Genomic DNA, 22,851 nt, shown 5'->3' with positions numbered 1-22,851 from the left:
CAGTGGTGAGAGATGAGGCCAAAGGACTAGGCACACGTGGAGAGACCAAATAAACTGAGCTTTGGACATTAGATCAAAGATTGATTAGTAGTAATCATAATCACTAGGTGGTTTCAATAGAAGTGGGAGGGCAACAAAAAATACAAGGAGCTCATAAACTTCCATGTAGTAATATTCAGTGGTTCCTCGGTATCCATGGGGAATTGGCCCCCCACTGATAACAAAACCCAAGGATGCTCAGGTCCCTTATATAAAATGGTATAGTACAGTCAGCCCTGTGTATCTGTGGGTTCCACATCTATGGATATGGAGGACTGACTGTATCCAGAAATGATCTACGTTATATGAGGTCATCTGACCCTAAAGAAACAGCGAATTCCTGATACAGTTTAAATATATATAGGAAGCCTGTCATCTTTGGTGATATGCAAAGAACATGTGCATTATTCCCATAAGTAAGTTCCTGCTGCTTTTTACAACCACTGTAATAACACAGGCATACCTCAGACTGTGGGTTCAGTTCCAGAGCACCACAATAAAGTAAATATCGTAATAAAGCAAGTCACGTGAATTTTTTGGTTTCCCAGTGCAGATAGAAATTATGTTTACACTGTACTTTAGTCTATTATGTGTGCAATAGCATTATGTCTAAAAATATAATGTACATGCCTTAATAAAAAATATTTTATTGCTACCCTCTTGCACTGTTGGTGAGAATGTAAATTGATACAGCCACTATGGAGAACAGTATGGAGGGTCCTTAAAAAACTAAAAATAGAATTACCATATGACCCAGCAATCCCACTACTGGGCATATACCCAGAGAAAGCCATAATTCAAAAAGACACATGCACCCCAATATTCACTGCAGCACTATTTACAATAGCCAGGACATGGAAGCAATCTAAGTGTCCACCAACAGATGAATGGATAAAGAAGATGTGGTACATATATACAATGGACTATTACTCAGCCATAAAAAGGAATGAAATTGGGTCATTTGTAGAGACGTGGATGAATCTAGAGACTGTCATACAAAGTGAAGTAAGTCAGAAAGAGAAAAACAAATATCGTATATTAACGCATATATGTGGAACCTAGAAAATGGTACAGATGAACTGGTTTGCAGGGCAGAAATAGAGACACAGATGTAGAGAACAAACGTATGGGCACTAAGGCGGGAAAGTGGCGGGGGTGGTGGTGGGATGAATTGGGAGATTGGGATTGACATGTATACACTAGTATGTATAAAATAGATAACTAATAAGAACCTGCTGTATAAAAAAATAAAATTCAAAAATTCAAAAAATAAATAAATACTTTATTGCTGAAAACTGCTGACCATCATCTGAGCCTTCAGCAAGTCCTAGTCTCTTTGCTGGTGCAGACTCTTGCCTCGATATAGGTGGTGCTGACTGAGCAGGGTGGTGGCTGCTGAAGGCTGGGGTGGCAATTCCTTAAAATACGGCAACCATGAAGTTTGACCCACATATTGACCTTTCACATTTTCTCTGTAGCAGGCAATGCTGTTGGATAGCCCACAGCAGAACGTCTTTCAAAATTGGAGTCAATCCTCTCAGACTGCTGCTACTTTATTAACTAAGTTTATATAATATTCTAAATCCTTTTTTGTCATCTCAACAGTCTTCACAGCATCTTCACCAAGAGTAGATCCCATCTCAAGAAACCACTTTCTTTGCTCATCCATAAGAAGCAACTCCTCACCTGTGAAAGCTTTATCGTGAGGTTGCAGCAATTCAGTCACATCTTTAGGCTCCACTTCTAATTCTAGTTCTCTTGTTGTTTCTGCCACATCTGCAGTTACTTCCTCCACTGAATTTTTGAACCCCTCAAAGTCATCTATGAGAGTTGGAATCAGCTTCCTCCAAACTCCTGTTAATGTTGTTATTTTGACATCCTCCCATGAATCATGAATGTTCTTACATCTAGAATAGTGAATACTTTCCAGGATGTTTTCAATTTACTTTGCCCAGATCCATCAGATGAATCACTATTTATGGCAGCTATAGCCTTACAAAATGTATTTCTTAAATAAGACTTAAAGTCAAAATTACTGCTTGATCCATGGGCTGCAGAATGGATATTGTGTTAGCAGCATAAAAACAGCATTTTAATCTCATTGTGCATCTCCATGAGAGCTGTTGAGGTGCATTGCCAATGAGCTGTAATATTTTGAAAAGAATCTTTTTTTCTGAGCAATAGGTCTCAACAATAGTCTTAAAATATTCAGTGAACCATGTTGTAAACAGATGTGCTATCATCCAGACTTTGTTGTTCTATTTATAGAGCACAAGCAGAGTAGATTTAGCATAATTCTTAAGGGTCCTAGGATTTTTGGAATGGTAAATGAGGTCAGCTTCAACCCAAAGTCACCAGCTGTATTAGACCCTAATTGACAAAAGAGATTTCAGCCTATTCTTTGAAGCTTTGAAGCCAGGCATTGACTTGTCCTCTTTAGCTATGAAAGTCCTAAATGGTGTCTTCTTCCAATATAAGGCAGTTTCATCTACATTGAAAATCTGTTGTTTAATGTAGCCACCTTCTTTAATTATCTTAACTAGATCTTCTGGATAACTTACTATAGCTTCTACATCAGTACTTGCTGCTTCACCTTGCACTCTTATGTTACAGAGACAGGTTCTTTCCTTAAACATCATGAACCAACCTCTGCTAGCTTCAGATTTCTTCTGCAGCTTCCTCACCTCTCCCAGCCTTCATAGAATTGAAGAAAGTTAGGGCCCTGCTCTGGATTAGACTTTGGCTTAAGGGAGTGTTGTGGCTGGTTTGATCTTCTATCCAGACCACTACAACTTTCTCAGTATCAGCAATAAGACTTTTGTTTTCATATCATTCATATGTTCACTGGAGTAGCACTTTTAATTTCCTTTAAGAAGTTTTCCTTTGCATTCTCAATTTGGTACCACATCCACCTACCTTGAGTTCTAGCCAAGGGTATATCAGCAGCCTCAGTCCTACCATCTACTGGTGAAAATAAGGTCAATTGCTAACCTATCTTCTGATCAGGTAGCGTGTGGGGAGAATCTCTGAACGACTATGTATCTCTCATCCAATCATACGACCCATTCCCCATGAAGTTGAAGTCTGGTCCACCTTTGCGTACCTGGACCCCCTTATATAGATCTATAAAAAGATGATTTTAATAAATAAATGGAAGAGAAGAGAAAAATCTTCCATGGAAAAGAATTCTAAATAATTTATTTGGATATTGCACCCTCACTTCTTAAGCATAACTCCTCACTCCTTAAGTGTGGGCTGCAAGTTGTGACTTTCTTCCAAAGCATACAATGTGGAAAGGGGAAAAGGAGGAACATTACAGTGAAGAAACCTGACAAATACTATCTCAGCCAAGTACTCAAGGTCAATATCTACAGTGATAAATCATATGGATAGTATGTACCCTTAATATGATGTGAGGAATATCACACTTAATTCTGTAGTCTTCCTCTCAAAACCCATAGCCCCAGTCTAATTATGAGGAAAACATCTGACAAATCCCAGTGAAGGAACATCCTACACAATGCTTGACTCGTACTCCTCAATACTGTCAAGGTCATCAAAAACAAGGCAAGTCTTGTGAGTCAACTATACTCCAATAAAAAGAAAAAAGAAAAAAAAAAAAAGGCGAGTCTGAAAAACTGTCACAACCAATAGGACTAGATACAATGTAGTAAACTGGATGGGATCCTTGAACTGAAAAAAGACATTAGGTAAAAAGTGAGAAAATCCGAATGAAATGTAAACTTTAGCTAATAGTAATATATCATTATTGGTTCATTTACTATAACAAATAACTGTATTGTAAGGTGTTAATAATAGGGGAAACTGGATATAGGGTATATCTAAACTCTGTTATCTTCAAAATATCTTTAAATGTAAAACTTCTAAATTATGTTTATTTTTTAAAAATAATGTGAGCAAAGCTAATGTTTATTGAACCTTTGTGCCAAACATTGTGCTAAAAGCTTTGTTTATATTATCTCACTGAATGCTAAGGATGACTTTATGAAATGAATAGTTATCCTCATTTTATAGGTAAGGAAATTGAGACATAGGTTAAGTGGATGTCTTAAAGTTCAAATCTAGGAAATTGGGGAGGAAGGATTCCAATGCAGTCTGTCTAACTGTAGAGCCAATGCTCCTTTTTGTCATATCCATATAACTTATTAACAGACATTGAGCTCAAGAAGAATGCTTAGCATTTTTCTAAAACTAGCGTTCATCAGACAAATAAGACTACGAGGAAGAATAAAGAGAAAACTCTGTGCTTGCCAATAGACAAAATAAATGTACTTCTAAAGCAGATTGAAGAATTGAGGTTTGAAATAAAGGCAGAAGAAACTCAAGGAATGATGAATCTTACTGAAGCATTTAAAGAAGAGATGCTTATATCCAGAACTTTGATTCTTGAAACTTTTGCAGACAGGATGAAGTTGATCAAGCATTTGAAGTGTGTTGAATCATAGGACATATACTAACACAGGGGTCCCCAACCCTCGGGCTGAGGACCGGTATAGGTCTGCAGCCTGTTAGGAACTGGGCCGCACAGCAGGAGGTGAGCGGTGGACGAGCAAGCGAAGCTTCATCTGCCGCTCCCCATCGCTCCCCATCACTCACATTACCACCTAACCCATCGCTCCCATTACCGCCTGAACCACCCACCCCCCACCAACCCCCCTCCACATCCGTGGAAAAATTGCCTTCCCTGAAACCGGTCCAAAAAGGTTGGGGACTGCTGATCTAACACAGCTGTATTGGAGTAAAAATGTCAAAAAAATTGTAAGAAAAGTAAGGGAGAAAACCTAAAGCTCCTCAATATGACTGCTCCTTCACTGTCTCTCACCCAGTTTCTCTTTAGGACTGGATATCTCCCTAAACCTAAATGACAGCTCACTGAGCTAGGGCCCTGTTATACAGCTCAACTAATATTAATCCCTTTTTCTGGAGTCTAGGAGATGGGTAGCAGGGAGCAATGGAATTCATGACCAAAACTCCCAGCTGCCATTCAATGTGCACTTCATCTTGTAAGTTCCCATGTATGTCCTTGCCTAAATATGATCTACACTCAGGCACTTCCTCAATTCTGACGCCTCCTTTATCTCTAGGATGCTTGCCCTATCTTGGCTCTTACTGGATTTAACACCCAATTATGTCATCTGTAAAATAAGACCATGAACATACATATGTTACAAATTGATATTAGAATTAAAAAAGTGTCTTCATAAAATTTCCATAGATTCTCTGATCTAATCTTATGAGACACATATTAATATAATTATATCCACCAAACTTTTGGTGTAAGAACAAGGCCATTTATTTTGTTTTGTTTTTTGCACACAGCTTTGCATATGGTTTTACTAGTTGGATTTCTACCTTAACGTCTATCCATCAAACATACCTGTAATGCATAGTTTACAGTATCCAGCTTTGGATTACTCAAAGTAAAGCAAAAGACTTCCACTTTTTTTTTTTAATAGAAAAGTAAAGGTGATGTTCTCACCTTTTCTCTTCAAAATTACACAAAAGCAACAAATAAAAAGAGAAATAGAAACACAAACTCCTTTTTGACAAAATCAAAAAGCATATTAAATCTCAAACCATGTACATTATGAAGTACAGTGAAGGTAAAGAAGGATGCAGAAAGATGCCAAGAGAAATTGCCCAGGGTTACAGATCACCAACAAAACCAACAATATAGTTCTTTAAAGTAGCATATCCTGAGGAACAAAATCAACAATTCCTAGTTTGGAACAAATGCAGTTGATGACCAGGGTGGTGCTTCTCGGTTTGACATAAAGGGGAGACAGAATATTGGAGAACCCAAGGAGTCACATTGAAAAGCCATGTTTGTAGGAAGCAGTATGCTGATGAGGCAGGATTGAAAAAAGATTGTGAGTTCTGAGTTGTCCTGTAACTGCTGATCTCACATGACAGGACAGAAGTGAAGACTAAAGGCTATAATTAAACACATACACAATTTTTTTGAGAGGAGAGTTTTTGCTGGCTTGAAGTGCAGACTAGATCTAGTCCAATATACTCTACTGCAAAAATTTGGTCCAGGAGGTACTCATTTGATTCAAAGATGGGCAAAATTTTAAAAAGGGTTGGAGAGAAGGCCATAATCTGCTTGGGTTCTATACCAAAGGGGAGATCTTTTCTGGAAAGCTACACTAGAAATTGGATGAGACGAAGCTTTACTTGTCACTGTTACCTACCCTTTTGTATTTTTTGAATTCAAAAGAAATTTCAGGGGCTTCCCTGGTGGCGCAGTGGTTGAGAGTCCGCCTGCCGATGCAGGCGACACGGGTTCGTGCCCCGGTCCGGGAAGATCCCACATGCCGCGGAGCGGCTGGGCCCGTGAGCCGTGGCCCCTGGGCCTGCGCATTCGGAGCCTGTGCTCCGCAACGGGAGAGGCCACAGCAGTGAGAGGCACACGTACCGCAAAAAAAAAAAAAAAAAAAAAATTTAAAAAAGAAATTTCATGTGATAGAAAAAGAATAGGGGCTTTGAAAAAATATTTAGATATTTTCAAGGAAATCTGAATACAAATCCTTTCAGATTTTGGACTCTTTTTATTCAGTCTTTCATTTGTTTTGACCACATATAATTTGACAGCAATTTCTTCTGGTGACGTTCCTTTATCAGGCCTTTCACAGAGGCATTCAACTTACAGAGAAACAGCTTTGCCTTTTGTATTTGTATCTCATTGGTTTTGTAATATTTATTCATGTCATATTATAATATAACTGGAATAACAAGTTTAAGAACAAATACAATTAATTCAGTAGGCATAAAGCTCAACTGGTGGGAACAGAAACATGTAAATGATCTAGAAAGTGGCCTACTAACCACAAAGGTTCAGTGTACTATGGGTGTCATATGTTTTAGAGAAAAAAACAGCAATGCTTGTTGATGAATTTGTTAAGTGGATGTTAGAAGAAATTACCTTAAATATGAATATATGTCCTTACTGTATTCCTTTTGCCTTTGAGTTATTCTTTAGGATATATAGTTTTAGATAGTTTTAGATATATTGTTTAAATTTTAATTTTGTTCAAGAACAAATTATTGAGCTCCTACCTACTGTGCACCCCAAGCATAGAAACAAGTGAAAGTAAGTATTTCATCACTACTTGTTGAAATCAAACAAAGTTAATAGGCTGTTATTGGTGATTTTACTTAGGATATACTGAATAACCTATATTGGTACAGAAGATTTAAATGAAAGAATTTAGTTATATTGACTTGTTTCATGGATATCCTTAGAGCTCTTCAGACACCTAAGGTTGTTTTAAATTGTTATGTTTGTTTTACTTTAGGGTATGTTTGATTAGAAAAAAATATTTTTAACTGTTATTAAATTTATTATTGTTATTTTATCTTGAAGCTGCCAGAAAGAATTATAATGGACTACTACGAGAAGTACAAGCCTAGAATGAATGAGCTGGAGGCTTTTAATATGGTAAATCTCAGAATTAAACATATTAAATTGAATATGTTGCTAGAGTTGAGTAGGATCCTATTAAATTTTTTTATGGGGCCAACCAATCTGTGTTGTTTTTCTCTTAATGTAGAAAAACCGTTTTGGATCATTTCCTATTTTAGAACTATATTAGTTGTCAGTAATGCAATAAAGAGAACACATGGTAGATTTCTCTTAAAGTGTATTATAAATGCATGGAAAGAAATTTTAGAGTCCTTTGCACACATATTGGTCTCAATGCAGTTATTTCACAAGCATTCCTTTTAATGAATTTCATTCTTAGTACCCCTTTAAAAGCTTTCTATCACATATGTATGATTGCTTTTGGATTCTATCCCAAAGTCACTCAAAGGACATTCTTTTCCTTTTACTATTAAATAAAACTTTTGATCTCTGAAGTATTTATTTTCTGAAGATGTACAATGAGTATTGGAGATTTGGCCTTATATGAGTTTCTGTAGATACATTTTCTTAAACAAGTGTTAAGCTAGTATTTTTGTTTGTTTTAAAGTACCACTGTCCTATCTTATACTTTCTTTTAGTTGAAAGTTGTTCTGGCTCCTTGCATAGAGACATTGATTCTTCTGGATCGACTTTGCTACCTGAAAGAGCAGGTAAATTATGTTAACTTTAAATGCATAACAAATATATTTATTAAACCCAGTAATATGGATCTGCTTATAACTAGGATAACATTCTTTCACATAAAACTAGTAAGATAATTTTTCTCATTATATTTTCCAAGTCTAAATATTCTTTCCATCTCTTTTGAAACAAAAACATATGTACAACAGATGTTTCCAGCAAAGCTACTATAATAAAGTTTACATTCTTTTAATTTTATGGTAATTACTATACAGTAGACGATGCACACAAACCATCATGTATGACATATTGTGTAGCTAAAATTAATAAAAGCAAGATGTAAAAGATATCATTTTTATGCTTCATTTTATAAGAATCACCTTTTAATTCACTTTTGAGTTTTTGGACATATGCACTCTGCAGTTTAGAAATTTCCTTCTCATCAGTGATAATTGCTTCTGTTTTTTTCAGTCTTATTTGTTTTATCTTTGTTGAATGACCAAAAAATATGATTTTTTGTTATCTTTGGGAAAAATGTGTTTTTCAGATTCTACTCTATGATCAAAATAATGTTTTTGAGCTCTTTAAAATTAAGCCCATTTGTGGATTCAGCCTTGTTTCCAGTATAAACTATTTTAATAATTTTGTTTTATCATATGGAGAGCTTTATTTCTTTTCAGCAAACTACTTGGAACAGATGAATTTTAATAATTGGTATTTTTATGGAGAAAGGCAATTTTTAAATATTTACATAATTATGTACTTTCCTAAGCTACTAACTAATTCAAAATCACTGGAATCTTTTGGTTCTCAACTTGTTAGTTCACAGAATCAGCCTTATTTTACTAGGTACTCATCATTTCCCTTTCAAAACAATTTCCAGTGACCTAAATAAAATAGGTATGCAAAACAGTATGCACCAAGTTTAACAGATTGGTAACAAAGTGATAGAAATCATATAATTGTTCATTTTGTTAATATTTTAAATAATATTTTACTATTATAAAAGTAATACACACTTATGTTAGAAAATTTAAAATGAAGAATATAAAAAAAATTAAAAGTAATTATCTCACCTTTCAGCATTAGCTATTAAATTATTGATATGTTTTTTAGAGCTTCTAATATATGTTTGTTGCATGTATATGTATGAGCATATTATTTCTACTTTAAAATTGGAATAAATTGTAAATGCAGTTTTGCATCTAATTTGTTTCATTTGTTTTATTTAGAATTTTTCCATCTCATTAAATGTACTACAGAAGCTGAATAATGTTTCATCATATAATTTATTTAAGTAGTACCCAGTTATCTCTAGCCACTTCCAGTTTTTCACAATTGCAGCAAGGAGTAGCCTTGTGGTTCACTCTCTATGCATATCTTTATTTCCTCAACATAAATTCCCGAAGGTGAATTTCTAAGTGTTAATTTTATTCAACAAAGAATACTTTTCTTTTATATAGTTTGTTTTTCATGTAGTTTTTATATTCCAGTATGTAGTCTAACATCTCTCATTTTTATCTTCAACAAGTAGTTGCCTATTTAAATCACTTACCAATTTACAGGATGATATTGCGTGGTCTGCACTCGTGAAGTTGTTTGATCCTGTGAAATCTCCCAGATGTTATGCCATTATTGCACTGAAGAAGCAGCAGTGATTTCAATTGAAGCAAGGTATTAGATGTATCTGTTTGTGGAATCAATTGCTAATTTTGCTTTTCTAAACATTAATGCCATGTTACATAAATATTTGAAAAAATTGCTATATATTTTAAATAGGCAACAAAACAATAGCTAACAACAGAATGCCTTAATCCGTTTTCCATTGTCAAAGCATACATTAAGTTTAAAAAAATCAAGAACTCATGAAAATATTATAAAAGGATTTGACCTACATTTCGGAGTTAGTACGTCTATAGGACATTGTAATCTGAGCCTTGTTTCCTGTTCAGTATTTGAGACCCTTGCTATTTGCTGCATATCACATTTTGACTTTTTACCAACCTAAAATCAGATGAAAGGTATAGGTATAGATACAGTACAACTAGTTGGTCCTGAAGATCATTAGCATTTTCTTTCACATTTTGGAAGGATTTTTCATGTTATCAGGAGAGAAAAGGTCACGCTTAAATAAATACACAGGAAGCAGGCCAGACATAAAAAGTGCTTAATATAAAGCATATTTTATACTGTGTTTTAATCTAAATTACATAAGGAAATATTCTGTGTCCTTAAAGGAATATGTGTCTTATAATTGAGATATTCACTTTAAGGATTCTTGGGGCTATTTATCTTACTAAAATAAAGGATGGGTTGTCAGTTTATGAATCATCTGGTACTCTGTAAAAAACCAATCTAGGAGAAGCAGGAGTGAATAAGAGAAGACCCAAACTCTGCCCAATATGGTACAGAGTCCTTTCATTAGCAGAAAACTTGAGGTTTCTAATACACACAGAAGAGATGGACAACTGGGAAAAAGCTTCCTTGATTCTCAGCTAGAGACTGCATAAAATTCTCCCAGAAGAAGAAGTAACTGCTTTCTTAAATTTCAGAGTCTATACACAGATGAGAATAATTTTTTGCTTTGGGTTGTGATACTGAGTTTGTAGCCAGTATATGTGTGAATGGTCAGGTGCTTTGTATACCTAGTACAACACTGGGAAAATTAGCCATTTTTAAAGTTTTTTATGCTGAAAACTTTAAACATGTCCAGAAGTGGAGAGTAGAGTATAATAAATCCCCATGTACTCATCACAAACTTCAGTAATTATAAACATTTTACCAATCTCGTTTCATCAGGACACACATGAAAGTGCACACAGACACACATTTGCCACCCATACTCACCTTCCCTGGAGAATTTTAAAGTAAATCTCAAGCAGTTTGTTATTTCACATAAATACGTAAATATATATTTCTAAGTTAAGGATTTCTTTCCATAATAATCTATTACTTATCCTCATTCACATTTCCGTGATTGGCTCAAAATGTTTTTTATATCAGTTGGTTCAATTCAGAATCAAAACAGGGTTCACACATTTGCATTTGGTTGATGCGTCTCTTTAGGTTGCTTATTTTATTCTATTTTATTTCCTTATATTGTTTGCTATATGAGTATCTAACTCAGGAGCAGAAAACCGTTCCAAGCCTACCTTTTTTCCTTTCATAATTTTAACTTCTATGTAAAATTTTAAACTTTTTTTCTGATGCCCAAATATTTATATAACATTCATTTCTTCTTATAATAAAGAAAAAAAAAAGAACCTTATATAGGTAAAGCTCTACTTATATGGGTAAAGAGAAGTGAATTACAAATGTTTTAATACCAAGGAAAGTATGTAGTAACTTCTTAGTGTTTCAAAACCTTGTCAGAAATTGCATTTACCAATTAGAGCTTTCCATTTTTTATTAATCAGAGACAAATGTGAGATTCCAGCATCTAATCAACATGAGATGATCTGTACGGCACTGAGATGATAACATTTCAGCAGAAAGCAAAGAAATACAATATTTTGGTAGGACTTTATACACGTGAATCCCTGTTGCACTGTTTGTAGACTCATCTCATAAAAACCGCTCTTTGAGAACTCGTTTACAAGTTGAATGAAAGAGTGGTGCATTAGCAGGAGCACCAATTCTGACAATTACCTTCTGGGTGAGTTAAAGCAAGACTCTTAATATCTCAGAGCCTCATTTGTAAAGTAGGGTTTTATTTAATATTGATTTTATAAACATTTATTGAATGCCTACCATGTGTCAGAGATTATGCTAGGTAGGCACTGGCAGTATGGAGGCAAACAAGACATGTCCCTGTCCTCAGAGTTCAGTGAAGAAGACAATAAAATTACTAATTACAGTAATTAGAACTATAATTACTGAACAGGGCTGAGAGGATCAGGGCATAGCATTCTTTAGAGTATCTTCAAATCAATAGACTTAGGGGGAAGAAGGACTCAGTAATATTAGTACCGTAGTTTAGATTCATGTGACTTAAGTTGTTTTGTGTCCTTGCCTAAGTCACTTAACTATTCGGTGTACCTCAGTTTTCTCATCTGTAAAAAATAATGTAAGAATAGAATTTACTCATAAGGTTATTAAGAGGATTAACGGACTAAATATATGTTATTCAACTCCCCCAAAATATCTCCAGCCACCCTGTTAATCAAGCAAAACTAAATTTATTAGAATTCTTTTCAGCAATAGAGGACTTCCCCTTGACAGTCTTGACTGTCTCTGAAGGAGGAGGTCAGGAAAGGATACTTATAAGATTTGGAAGTCTGGGCTCAAGGAGCTTAAGGCAGCTTTTTTAAGGTGGAGAACAGACTGGGATTGGGGAAATTTCATGACATAAGTTTTATGGTTAGTATCTATAGCAAGGTGAGGGTCTTGAACCAAGTCTTGATAAGTAAACTGTTGCTTGACAAGTGAACTCTCTGCCAAGGAAAGCAGATTGTTTGTCTGAGATAAATTAATATATGGGAATTTCCTGAAACAAACAATGAAGTTATTTATTGGTTTACAGTCTTATCTTTCCTGGGGAAAGTTTTCTTGCAAAAAACAAATAAATCATGTTGAAGCAGGTGGTCTCAGTTCTTAGACCCCATAGCTCTGTCACATTGATGCAGATGGTTGTGGTTCTCCATGTAAAGTACTTAATTCCTGGCACATAATGCATAATATAAAAGCGATAGTTGTGTTTTTTAAATGTCCTAGAGGGAGAGAAATGGGAACTTACTTATAAGTTATGACATTGATTTTGTAGGGAAAAAAATGTGTTCTAGATTCTAATCAGACAACTTACAAATGGATTTTTAGTGTCCCCATTCAAAATTTGAGGAATTGTCCACATTTAAAAGTGGAATTGATTACTGGATGAAGAACATTACTTTATGCTCAGTAGTATGTTTCACAACAGCAATTTTGCTTGCTGACATAATCTGTCATTTTAAGATTAATATTCATTTTTAGATTAATTTCTAACAGTGATTGCTCTGTATCTATAGGTATAAATGATGAGACTTATGCAAAAGACCTCCCACACTACATGCATCTGTTGATTGTTCTTTAATTGGCGTTTCTAGCTACTTTGCATAATAATAATTATTATTATTACCCTCTTTAACATGCATAGTTATTCCAAAGTCTTTGTCATGAGGCATGAGGTTCCTTTTTTTCCTGGATGGCTATGAGCTAAATTGACTGCGTTTTTTTAATACATGTTTGTTTGTTTCTTTTAATTGAGATATAGTTGGTTTACATATTATATAAGTTTCAAGTGTACAACATAGTGATTCACAATTTTTAGAGGTTATACTCCATTTATAGTTTTTATAAAATATTGTCTATATTTCTTGTGCTGTATATCCTTGTACCTTATTTATTTTATACATAGTAGTTTGTACCTCTTAATCCCCTACCCCTTTCCTGCTCCTCCTTCCTTCCCTCTCCCCACTCACAACCATTAGCTTGTTTTCTATATCTGTGAGTGTTTCTTTTTTGTTATTCTAAACAAAATATAAACTAGTGAACAAATATTCACTAGTTTGTTTCATTTTTTAGATTCTACATGTAAGTGATAACATATAGCATATGTCTTTCTCTGTCTGACTTATTTCACTAAGTTTAATACCCACCAAGTCTATCCATTTTGTTGCAAATGGCAAAATGTCATTCTTTTTGACGGTTGAGTAGTATTCCATTCCATATATGTGTGTGTGTGTGTATACACATATATGTATATGAATAGTACGTATATAAATAAATATATGAAATTTCCATATGCTTTATTTTTTTCTTCCAGTTTTATTGAGATATAATTGACATACAGTACTGTTTAAGTTTAAGGTGTGCAGCATAATGATTTGACTTACATACATCATGAAATGTTTATCACAGTAAGTTTAGTGAACATCCATCACCTCATGTAGATACAAAATTAAAGAAAGAAAAGAAAATTTTCCTCGTGATAAGAACTTTCAGGATTTACTCTCTTAAAAACTTTCATATATAACATATAGCAATGTTGATTATATTTACGTTGTGCACTGTGTTCCCTGTTATTTATTTATCTTATGACTGGGAGTTTGTACCTTTTGACTGCCTTCATCCAATTACCCCTCACCCCATCACCCTCCTCTTGTAACCACAAACCTGATCTCTTCTTCTATGAGTTTGTTTGTTTTTATTTGTTTTTAAAGTATAATTTACCTACAGTTAACACTATGTTAGTTCCTGTTACACAACATAGTGATTTGATATTTCTGTACATTTCAAGATGATCACCATGATGGCTCCAGTTATCTGTCACCATACAAAGATAATGCACAGTTATTTTTTTTTTATTTTTTTTTAATTTTTATTTTTTGCAGTACACGGGCCTCTCACTGTTGTGGCCTCTCCCGTTGCGGAACACAGGCTCCGGACGCGCAGGCTCAGCGGCCATGGCTCACAGAGCCAGCCTCTCCGCGGCATGTGGGATCTTCCCGGACCGGGGCGCGAACCCGTGTCCCCTGCATCGGCAGGCGGACTCTCAACCACTGCGCCACCAGGGAAGCCCTGCACAGTTATTTTTTTTAATTGAAGTATAGTTGATGTACAACGTTGTGTTAATTTCTGCTATACAGCAAAGTGATTCAGTCATATATATATATATATATATATATATATATATATCTTCCTTTTTTTATCAATATATTCTCTTCCATCATGGTTTATCACATGATATTGAATATAGTTCCCTGTGCTATACAGTAGGACCTTGTTGTTTATCCATTCTATATATAATAGTTTGCATCTGCTAACCCCAAACTCCCAGTTCATCCCTTCCCCACCCCCCCACCCTTGCCAACCACACTGTACATTTCATACCCATGACTCATTTGTTTTGCAGCTGGAATTTTGTACCTCTTAATCTCCCTCACCTATTTCTCTCCCTCCCTGTCCCTGACCCACTCCCCTCTGGCAACCACCTGTTTGTTGTCTGTATCTATGAGTCTGTTTCTGTCTAGTTATGCTTATTCATTTGTTTTGCTTTTTAGATTCCACATATAAGTGAAATCATTCAGTATTTGTCTTTCTCTGTCTGACTTACTTCACTTAACATAATATCCACCAAGTCTATCCATGTTGTTGCAAATGGGAAAATTGTGTTCTTTTTTATGGCTGAGTAATATTCCATTGTGTGTGTGTCACATCTTCTGTTTCCATTCATCTCATTCATCTACTGAGGAGCACTTAGGTTGCTTCCATATCTTGCATATCTTGGCTATTGTAAATAATGCTGCAGTGAACACAGGGGTGCATTTATCTTTTCAAATTAGTGTTTTTGTTTTCTTCAGATAAATACCCAAGAGTAGAATTGCTGTATCATATGAAGTTCTGTTTTTAGTTTTTTAAGGAGTGTCCATCTGTTCTCCATAGTGGCTGTGCCAATTTACATCCCCACCAACAGTGCACGAGGGTTCCCATTCCTCCACACCCTCTCCAGCATTTGTTGTGTTCTTTTCGTTGATAGCCATTTCTGACAGGTGTGAGGTGATATCTCATTGTGGTTTTGATTTGCATTTCCTTGCTGATTGGTGATGTTGAGCATCTTTTCATGTGCCTTTTGACCATCTGTATGCCTTCTTTGGAAAAATGTCTATTCAGATCCTCTGCCCATTTTTGATTGGGTTGTTGGGGATTTTTTTGATGTTGAGTTGTATGAGTTCTTTGTATATTTTGGATGTATTATTATTAGTTGTATTAGATGTATCATTTGCATATATCTTCTCCCATTCAGTAGGTGACCTTTTCATTTTGTTGTTAGTTTCCTTTGCTGTGCAAAAGCCTTTCCATTTGATGTAGTCCCATTTGTCTATTTTTGCTTTTGTTTCCTTTGCCCAAGGAGACATATCCATGAAATATTACTAAGATCAGTGTCAAAGAGCTTACTTCCTATGTTTTCTTCTAGAAGTGTTATGGTTTCAGGTTTTACATTTAAGTCTTTAATCCATTTTGAATTTATTTTTGTGCATGGTTTGAGAGAGTAGTCCTCTTTGATTCTTTTGCATATAACTGTCCAGTTTTCCCAACACTGTTTGTTGAAGAGACTGCCTTTTCCTCATTGTATATTCTTGCCTCCTTTGTCGGAGATTAATTACCCATAAAAGTGTGGGTTCATTTCTGGACTGTCTATTCTGTTCCACTGATCTATGTGTCTGTTTTTGTGCCAGCAGCATACTATTTTGATTACTGTAGCTTTGTAGTATTTGGAATCAGGGAGCATGATACTCCCAGCTTTGTTGTTCTTTCTCGAGACTGTTTTGGCTTTTCAGGGACTTTTGTGTTTTCATACAAATTTTAGAAGTATTTGTCCAAGTTCTGTGAAAAATGCCATTGGTATTTTGATAAGGTCCCATATGCTTTAAATTTAAGAATTATACACCTAAATACCTTTCGAGTCAAAGAAGAAAGTGGAAATCAGAAAATATTTTGAATAATAATGAAAATAATTGAATTGAATTATAATTTTTCATTACAGATCATTGTAATTTTCATTACAAATTAGACATCAAACTTGTAAGATGAGCTAAACCATGATATAAGGAAATATTAGCTGTGAACACATAATAGCAAAGAAAAAGACCGAAAATCAAAAGATTAGTAGTTAGTGGAAGAAAAACAAAGAGATAATTAACACCTCTAAAAGTTGGTTCTTAGATAACTAATGAAATTGACACAACTCTGAAAGAGTAATCATTTAAAAAAAAATAAAACAGTTAAATAACTAAGGAATGTAAAAGGGAACATCACTATAGATCCTACAAGAATTAGAACGGTAATAAGAATATTATGAACAGCTTTATACTGATAAATTTGAACATTTGTGTAAAAAGGAAATTTTTCTCAAAGAAATGCAATATGCTAAAATTGCCGAAAGAAGAAAAATAAAACATAAATAATCATATAACTGTTATATTGAATCTGTAATTAATCCTCTATTAATTTCCTACATCTCAATAAAAGTACTTTGTGGATGTTAAATGTAATTCAGTTACCTACTATCTTGTTAGTTCGCAACTATGTGACTATAACACTTAAGGTTGGGGAGAAAGATTTAAAAGCTGTTGATAGTTCCTAATCTTCAGGAGTTCATAATCTAGTCATTGAAACACATATGAGAGGCATATGGAAGAGTTAAGAGTTAGATAATGACATTTGGGAGGAGAAGAAGAAAGTGTCTACATAAACACACAATGCTTTACCATGAACTATGTCCTAGATTGTTGACTTCTGTCCCATTCTTCCCCTTAATTATAGTTTCCTTTGGGTTGTTTCTAAATGTGGTCAGTAGAATGGCTTGTTTTCGTGGAGGAGAGGACTGTTTAAGAAATAATCTGTTATGTGCTCTGGTTAACCTGTGACCAAAGGAACTGAAAGTCTCCAAACCTTCCCAGATGATTTGTACTTGGCCAGTGATACTACTGGCTACATGTATGGGAATTTATTAGTTGATGTATTTATCTCAGTGGATTTCCTCATTACGTTTGCAGATGTTTTTTCAATGAAAGACCTTTTTTTTTAATTGTACTGTTTTTATCAGAATTTTCCAATGAACAATCCAGAATAAGAGAGTTAACACATTTCAGCACAGAACAGAATAGCGTGTATTTAAAATTCATGGGAGGAAAAGCCTTTAATTTGTACTCAGACAGTTATGATTGAACATGTTGGATTTTAGAAAAATAGAGGCAGTATGCAAATTCCAACCTGAAATTCAACACATTGCTTTCCATTTAGTCAACATGGGGTTTGGTGTGCATCAGTTAATCATGTTGAACTAAATGCACATGTATTCAGAGTTAGCTGCCCTCTCAGGAAAGAATCCAGTCTTCTAATACTGCCACAACTCTTTTAAGAAAATTAGTTGATGGTGGTTTTCCATCGAGTAAACTATACTCAAATAATGTGTTTCAAGGAAAGATAAAACAATTCCAGATCCATTTGATTATCACAACAGACATCTCTGGTGCTCTGGTGACTTCAGACTATTTCCAGTTTTAGTAGACAATATAACGGTGCAGGTAAACCTCTGTGAATAAAGGCATAAGGGACAGATTTTTTAATCATAAAGAAAAAATGTTAGTGCTCTATTTCCACTTTAATCCAAAGGAAAGGAAAAATAAAATTAAAATAAATAATTAAAATTAAAAATAAAATTGAAGGCAAAGGAGAGGGTTCACTTTTAATGTATAGGATGTTGACCATCTTTTTATGTATGTATACAATGCCTTTAAAGGCTCCACATTTACATTCATGTTACCAGCTTATACTATGTTTGGGAAGTCATCCCTTCATAGCAGGTTTTACTGTACTGAAGAGTGATATTTAGTAGTTTTGAGGATCGGCATTTACAGTGTAAGAACTGAAAGCTTTTGCAAGGTAAATGATTTTCTTGGATAACTTTTCTCTAATTAATAGCAAATACTGTCCGTTTCTCTTGAAAATAAACAGATCTGAATTTTTAAAAGTATGCTTCATATTTTAGATCTCTAGCGCAGTTTTTTTTTTTTTTTTTTGCGGTACGCGGGCCTCTCACTGTTGTGGTCTCTCCCATTGCAGAGCACAGGCTCTGGATGCGCAGGCTCAGTGGCCATGGCTCACGGGCCCAGCCGCTCTGCGGCATGTGGGATCTTCCCAGACCGGGCACGAACCCGTGACCCCTGCATCGGCAGGTGGACTCTCAACCACTGCACCACCAGGGAAGCCCTCTAGCGCAGTTTTAATATATGCTTTTGTTAATGAGATTCTTGGTAATGTGTTTTCATTCTGATAAATTGGTTGCCGATGCTTAGAGAAGAAAGGATTTCATTACAATTGCTACTGTTAATAGCATACCTCCTACCTTTAAGATTAATGAAACAATAGTAAATTCAACCAATATCTCCTTACTGTTCTATTATTATGAAAATTAAAACTTTATATCTCTTGGAGCTTTTTGTAGTTAATAAATAAAGCAGTGTTACAGAGCTTCAGAAGGTCATAGTAGCCTGGTGGAGTTACATCGAATACACATTTAATTTATGTCTTGATTTTTAGATTCTAAACTGTCTACAAGATGCAAATGCATAAGAAGGGTAGGATAGCTGTTTGTCAGGGCCAAAATAGAAATGACATCTTGGAAAAATAGGAAACAGAAGACGAAATCTCTCTGACTTTTCCAAAAACAGAGTATATGTGTTTCTGATCAAGTAAGACATATAAAGTCCAACAAAACTTCATTGAACATCTATAAACTGGTGTTTTCACACTTAACCTCAATTCTCAGAACAACAAATTAATTCAATAGCGTGTATTAGGGATATAGATTGTTAGTATCAAAACAGTAATATACACCCAAGGAGCAAGCAGTAATACTTGAGAACAGTTCACCCATTTTTCATTCACTCTAGGGTTTAATTATTATCTTGAAAGCATAATGATTTCAGTACCCAGTGTCTGCTTACAGACTTCCTTTTTGTTCTTTCCTTTTGTCTAACCCTGTGATCTCCAGACTTTGGTGGGCCAAAGAATTAAGGTGTATAGTACTATATTCAAAACTAAACAAATAACCATGTAAATGTATTTTCTATAAAAATGTGTTACAGGAAACACATTTAAGAGATCTTTCAGCTCACTGTCATAGATTTAAGAAAAAAAGATTCAATGATAAGAATCCCATTGACATTCCAAATAATGTATTTTGTTTTTACTGCTTTGGATAATAGATTCATACTTGGCTTTTATTTTCTTATAAGTATATGCTAAGTTAAAATCAGAACTTTGCAATTTAAAGTTAAAAGTGGCAGCCCAAGGCCACTTTTGAAAGGATTGAACACCAATGATACTGGTTAGTTTGTTTTGTTTTTATATCTTTATTGGAGTATAATTGTTTTACAATGTTGTGTTAGTTTCTGCTGTACAGCAAAGTGAATCAGCTATATGTATACATATATCCCCATATCCCCTCCCTCTTGCGTCTCCCTCCCACCCTCCCTATCCCACCCCTCTAGGTGGTCACAAAGCACCGAGCTGATCTCCCTGTGTTATGCAGCAGCTTCCCACTAGCTATCTATTTTACATTTGGTAGTGTATACATGTCAATGCTACTCTCTCACTTCGTCCCAGCTTCCCCTTCCCCACCCCGTGTCCTCAAGTCCATTCTCTATGCCTGCGTATGTATTCCTGCCCTGACACTAGGCTCATCAGTACCGTTTTTTTAGATTCCATATATGTGTGTTAGCATCTGGTATTTGTTTTTCTCTTTCTGATTTACTTTACTCTGTATGACAGACTCTAGGTCCATCCACCTCGTTACAAATAACTCAATTTCGTTCCTTTTTATGGTTGAGTAATATTCCATTGTATATATATGCCAGATAGTGCTTAGTTTTAGCTTACTTGGGAAGATCAGTGAAAACCAAGAAGCTTCCTGCCCATGATATTAATTTTAATTTTAAAATAAATCTTGGGACTTCCCTGGTGGCGCAGTGGTTAAGAATCCACCTGCCAATGCAGGGGACTCAGGTTCGAGCCCTGGTCCAGGAAGATCCCACATGCCGTGGAGCAACTAAGCCCGTGCGCCACAACTACTGAGCCTGCGCTCTAGAGCCCACGAGCCACAACTACTGAAGCCCATGTGCCTAGAGCCCGTGCTCTGCAACAAAGAGAAGCCACCGCAATGAGAAGCCCGCGCACTGCAACAAAGAGTAGCCCCCGCTCACTGCAACTAGACAAAGCCCACGCGCAGCAATGAAGACCCAACACAGCCAAAATAAATAAATAAATAAAATAAAAAATAAATAAAAATTTAAAATAAATCTTAAGATAATTACTAAAAATAAACCTAAAGATAATTGCCAGTTATTAAATACCAACTACTTTGACATTTTATATGTCATATATACAAGGGCCACCCCAGAAGAATCAGAGAGGGGTTTTATAAAGAGGCCTGTAAATGAAATTTGAAAATTCCAAAGAAAATTTTAAAAACATCTAACTAAATAGATGACCACACAGCATAATGTTAGGACAATAACATTCCAAAAAGCTGGTGGGCATATAGCAATGCTTAAAACTTCAACATATGAGTTATAGAGTATATTTCTTAGTTACCAGTACTGATCTTTCTGGACACCAGAGTGATAAGCTAAAATTGTAAGAAATTATTCCAGTATGTAATAACACTTCTTTTTACATTGAAGTCCACGCCAGTGGCTTGCTTCCTTGTCCAAAGATTAGCTTCCAGTCTTAGAAATAATATGGGAAGCAAAGATTAAGCAGGAGATTCCCTGCCTCACCTTTTTTTCCTCAAGTAAGCTGAGCTTAGAGTTGTATTAGGCAAAATTGCACTCTGCAGACCAACAGCATCAGCATCACCTGAGAACTTGTTAAAAATGCAGAATCTCAGTCCCTACCCCAAACCTACTCAGTCAGAATAGGTATTTTAAGAGACCCCCAAGTGCTTAACATTTGAGAAGACAGCCTCTTTAAGGCTCCTCTGAGAGAGTTTTATGCCCAAGAACACAGAAGACCCTGCCAGGCCCCTTAGTATCTGCTGCATTCCCAGGTTAGGGAGCATGCAAATCCCAAGGGTGCTCACTCACAGCCCTGCCCTAAATGGACCACATCTTGCCTCATGCTCGAGAGGTCTGTACCTAAGAATATTAGACCTCCCTCTCTTCAGTCACTGCCGAAGAATAAATACAAAGGAGACCAGAATTTCACAAATTCCTTCTGCCTTCAGCTGACATTTTTTAACAGGCATTACTGCAACAGGACTTGTTAATAAATTTGGGGATTGATTTGTGGGGTTTTTTGCAGCCATTTCTCACAACTGACTAAGGCTATGTCTTTTCAATATAATGTAAAAGATTTAGTTTGTAAGTAAAATTTAAGAATGTGAAAATGTTCTGCATTATCTGTATATTTACCATAAAACTCTAACTTATATATATGAATTAGGAACAACTCTTCAAAAGGCCTTCATATCTTTTGGTAGATGCTCCACATTTTATTCCGTGCTTTTTCTGTTTATCTCTGATTATGGTATCTTTCACCCATGCGATCTTTTCATATTAATAAAGATCGCAGACCAGTTGGCATTGGAATTTTCATAGAATTTATTTTAAAAATCAAGATACAGTGAATCTGTTGAGGCAAACAAATCAGGTTCCTGGGCTAAACCTCAAGTTAACATACAAGCTGTCATTTTTACAAATCCATGAAAAATAAATGAGGAATCTGGCTCTCGAATAATATGATCATGCTATTTAAAACTCTTTACTTTCTCTCTTTTAGTTTTAAAAAAAATGAAGAAAGTGTAGTTAAATTACTCACATTCCCACCACCAAGTAGTTATTTTCAGTCGGTCCAAATGCATTTATTGTTTATATCTGCCTTAACAATCAACATACCATTTATATTCTGCCTCTTTTACTTAATATTATGTAAGAAACATTTCCCCATAATTCTACACTGCCTTCATCGTGATCATTTTTAATGACTTAAGAGTCCATCCTAATGACATATACTCTATTTACCCATTATTTTATTGTTAGACCTTCCAACCTCTTGCTATTGTGACTGTTGTGAATACATTTGAGCATATGACATTCTCTTCTTCAATCATTTACACTGTATGACTACATTCCCAGAAGGATAATTGCTAGTTAAAGGTTGATAATACTATTAAGTGTATCATACATATTAACTATTTAGGAACT

At 35.2% G+C, this 22,851-nt stretch overlaps 1 protein-coding gene across 7 annotated transcripts in view; it reads left to right on the top strand.

The window, feature by feature from the left end:
* The window catches only part of METTL25 (methyltransferase like 25), a 124,743-nt gene that overhangs the window by 89,977 nt on the left and 11,915 nt on the right, over window positions 1-22,851 (top strand). For 4 of the 7 annotated variants that reach the window (XR_004351735.1, XR_004351734.1, XR_004351733.1 and 1 more), the window contains 4 exons: window positions 7,427-7,501; window positions 8,065-8,136; window positions 9,673-9,781; window positions 11,524-11,622. Coding sequence is in view for 3 of the 7 variants with exons in the window: in XM_032645254.1 (XP_032501145.1) it covers window positions 7,427-7,501; window positions 8,065-8,136; window positions 9,673-9,765 (240 nt within the window). In the remaining 4 variants the exon portion in view is untranslated. Of the gene's footprint in view, window positions 1-7,426; window positions 7,502-8,064; window positions 8,137-9,672; window positions 9,782-11,523; window positions 13,893-22,851 lie in introns of those variants that run through there. The other 3 variants (XM_032645254.1, XM_032645252.1, XM_032645253.1) reach the window with 3 other exon arrangements.

Source organism: Phocoena sinus, chromosome 10 (genome assembly GCF_008692025.1).
Source record: "Phocoena sinus isolate mPhoSin1 chromosome 10, mPhoSin1.pri, whole genome shotgun sequence".
NCBI classification, from domain to species: Eukaryota; Metazoa; Chordata; class Mammalia; order Artiodactyla; family Phocoenidae; genus Phocoena; species Phocoena sinus.
This window is presented reverse-complemented; position numbering and strand designations above follow the sequence as displayed.